This window comes from Oxyura jamaicensis, chromosome 1 (genome assembly GCF_011077185.1).
Source record: "Oxyura jamaicensis isolate SHBP4307 breed ruddy duck chromosome 1, BPBGC_Ojam_1.0, whole genome shotgun sequence".
Taxonomy (NCBI): Eukaryota; Metazoa; Chordata; class Aves; order Anseriformes; family Anatidae; genus Oxyura; species Oxyura jamaicensis.
The window spans coordinates 7234985-7238765 of NC_048893.1; the positions used below are offsets into that span (position 1 = coordinate 7234985).

The window sequence follows — 3781 nt, forward strand, 5'->3', positions numbered from 1 at the left end:
TGCAGGCAAACGGAACCAGCTTTGTTTTGGCTGGAGGTATAAAACAGTCTTAGCTAATTTTCTGACAGATTTTCTTCTCTCTCTTTGCCAACCTAATCTAAAATCTCTTTGCTTTTTGTAAGCTACCAGTCTACTCTGTGCATGACGGATTTAAGTCATGCCAAATGAGTGAACCAGTAATCAAATTTATTTATTTATTTATTTATATATATTTTTTGCTAATACCTCATTGAGATGCAATTAGACATTTTAACTTTTGGAAATTATCCTGCATTTTAAAAACAAGAGAAGCACTTGGGATGCTTTAATAATGTGCTTTTTTATTATTATATTTTTTTTAAGGAGAGGAAATTTGTACTTGGCCCTGACAAAGCATCCATCATAAGCACATACTATGTGATGTGGATTTAGTAACGCAGGCACACACTCATACACACCTAAGTGTACACATACATGCTTAAATTTTTTATCCTTCCTACCTCCCCTGGTGTTTAGGGAAGACCCCTCAGGAGCGTGATGACCTTGAGGGAGGAAGAAACAAAAATGAAACCATGCTGAAAAACTTTTATCTCTTTATTATTGGTGCCTTTACATTAATACTGCTGCTTTGTGCTGAGAAAACCAACCTGTTACACGTAAGGTAACTGTAATATACAACATAGAAATGCAGTCTAAGTTAATTACAACAAGGAGCTACAAAAAAATTTCGTAGGAAAGAAGTCACCTAACATTGCAACTGTGCTTGCAACAAATCACTCCCTTACTGCAGGACTATGCACGTTGTGAACCATGGCTATTTACACGTCCCTTACAACCATTAACAACAGAAGGGCTAAAATCAGTCTAAAAAGTTCCAGAACATCACTATATACTGTACAATCCTCAAAAATAATTTATTACACTGTTTCTAAAAAAAGGTACTAGTCTTGTTTTGTTTTCTTTTGTCTTCTGGTGTTTCTGGAGTGCACAACATGTGCAAAATTTTGCCTAACAGTCTAAAAACTCAAGAACTGAACCGCAAGTCACAATCACAGGGATGAAGTGGTGGAGTCCAGGACTTCCCTTCCGTTGCAGACGGTCGGTACGTACATACTAGCAGATGCTGAAAGAGAAGGAGAGGAGAAAATCAACTAACTTTGGGAGCAACAGAGAATCACAACACTTAGGATTAGGATCTGGACCATCTGGACCATCTCACCCAAGTTAACCAAAATGACCATGGCAAGTTGCTGGCAGAGGTGACTATGTCAAAAGTGGGGCTGCTGGAGGTGTTTTTGCAGTTCTAGGAGGTAATTCAGATCTGAGGCTGAGGGACCCCCTGGAGGAACTTGATTTATCTTTTCTGAGTGTTGAGAGAGTTTAGGGTGACTTAAACTTTTTTAAGAAGTGTCTGAATAAAGTGATAAAATGCAAGAAGATTTTTTTTTTTTTTTTAATGATTTCTGGGCCACTGGGTCTCACACTGCAGAATTTTGCATGGCAGTGTGAGTTAATGTAGCTAGAGTGGTGCAAAGGTGTCTTTGTAGAGTAAAACATGAGCCTGTGGATTTTTCATTTCTTCTTGGCATGAAATGATAAGGTCTGATCCTACATTCCTGAAATAAAACATAGGCATTTTTAAATCCAGGAGAGAATCCACCTCTGTGTAAGGACTGTATGTTAATCTATTATTAATCATACAAATAAATAAATACATAAATAAAACAAAAAATCTAAGTGCATATTGGATGGAATTAATAATTTTATTTTATTTTATATTTTATTTTAAAATATCTGAATTTGAAAGCAAAATTATTTCTCGCTTAGTCCCAGAATATTTTGTGGCCATAATCCCCTTGATTTCTAGGATCTCTGGATCAGGATCCAATGTGCACCCAGAGGTAAGGGCCAGATTCTGTTTCTCTTATCTGTATTGCCTAATACTTTTTCAACAAGTTTTCATTGCTTCAGTGATATGACAATTGAATCTGAGTACCAGAATCTGTTTCTATGTAGTTGTATTTTGACTGTAGGATATATTTCCATTCTGCCAAAGACAGGTGGTTTTTAATTTAAAAGCAAGCTGCTTTGTCCATCTTTGTAAAAATTATCCACTGGGCATCAGGAATGTGTTTTCTGATGCTCTGTGACATCTCTGCTTACAGCGCCATAAAACTGTTTTTTGAAAGATACATTAGGTTAATGATAACAGTGACCCCGAGAAATGTGATGCCTTCATCAAAGAAAACACACAGCAAGCAATGACTTAGTAAACTCAATCATCCAGTGTAAAAAGCAATTTATGTAGCTGACAAGGGCATGCTCACTCTTCCAAAACTGGTGCTGGCTGCAGTCTTGGCTGCAGACTGGTTCTCTAAATACTCTCAGCATCATTTTCAGAATAGAACATTATTTCTTCAAATAAGCTCCTATTTCTAATTCTTTCATCGATGGAGTAAATATTTCATGGAAAATAGAACTGCTTTAACATGACAAATTTAGAGGAAGCCATGGACTGTTACTCAGAGGTTGGGACATACCCTAATAAGCTGAAGAACCAAGAATGAGCCCTTGCTCTGAATTAGGTAGAATTTCATCTCTCACAACTTGTATCTATGCTGAAATCTGTAGGCAGAAAGTGACAGGACATTAATTCCAGGATTTTATTGATAATTAGCTATCAGGTTCTATGTTCAGTTTTTAACTGGAGGTATTCTGGCAGTACACTGACATGAAGTTTTTCTAATTGTTATTTTTATTACCACTTACTGTAGGCAAACAGAAAAATCAGTACTACTTAGGAGACTTGTTCAAACCCTAGTTCTTCTCCAGTATGACTACAGGCAAAAGCATTTAGCTTCTGTCAACATCAGTCGCCCACCCAGAACTTTTTTATCTTTAGGGTTTCTTTGAAGTCCAGCCCACTAAAGAGTATGAATAGCATGGTAAGTGGGTCAGGAGGATGCCAAGGCTGGATGAAGGAATATGGTGGTAGGTGAGGAACAAGTGGCCTTGCTTTTTCAGTCCCCAGGCTTTCTTCACAGCATGTGAAAGCACTGCTCTTGTAGTGCTGGGAGGCAGGTATTAACTCTGCCGGGTGGAGTAAAGGGTTCACACTGAGTGTCCAGCTCTCTCAGTTGTCTGAACAAAAGATCTTATTTCTCTTTACAAACCTTGGCAATCTTAAGCACAGGCACTGTAGAGTTCTGAGCTTCATGCCATGTCTTATAGCAGCAGCCAAGGGGTCTTCTGAAAGGTTGTTGGACCTGCTGGGACACCTCACCTCCATTTTTCCTTGTGTTGAGTCCAACCAAAAATGTAAGACAAGACCTTGATGTGCCTGCTGTTCATGCTTTTCATAGAATCCCAGAATGGTTTGGGTTGGAAGGGACCTCAAAGCCCCCCCAGTGCCACCCCCTGCCATGGGCAGGGACACCTCCCCCCAGCCCAGGCTGTTTGTGACTCTCTCAGATCATGGCATTAATGACTGATAGAGTGAGGAGGTGGTGGCAGCCCCTAGCCAACAGAGATGGGAAGCCATGGGGGTACGAAACATACTTTTCAAGCAACTGAGCTGCAAAAGGTTGTAGGGGAACCTCCTGTTCTCTGAAGCTCTGATAATGAACAAGAACTGGCTGTTTGGACGTTGCTGACACCAGAATGCCCTGGAGTTAATTTTGATCAGCTTCATATTAAGCAGTTTCTGACTGATGAAAACACCATCAAGACTAAAGGAGAAACAAGCTGACAGCTCTGGGAATACTTCAGATTCTTCTTTTTTTTTTTTTTTTTTTTTTTTTTT

The 3781-nt window shown here is 39.1% G+C and overlaps 1 protein-coding gene across 8 annotated transcripts in view; it reads right to left on the reverse strand.

Moving 5' to 3' along the window:
• Window positions 1-552: 552 nt before the first annotated feature.
• The window catches only part of GRM3 (glutamate metabotropic receptor 3), a 106759-nt gene continuing 103530 nt past the window's right edge, over window positions 553-3781 (reverse strand). For all 8 annotated transcript variants that reach the window (XM_035315211.1, XM_035315202.1, XM_035315222.1 and 5 more), the window contains one exon: window positions 553-1102. In XM_035315211.1, coding sequence (XP_035171102.1) covers window positions 1029-1102 — 74 coding nt within the window. In that variant the 3' untranslated portion in view covers window positions 553-1028. The remainder of the gene's footprint in view (window positions 1103-3781) is intronic.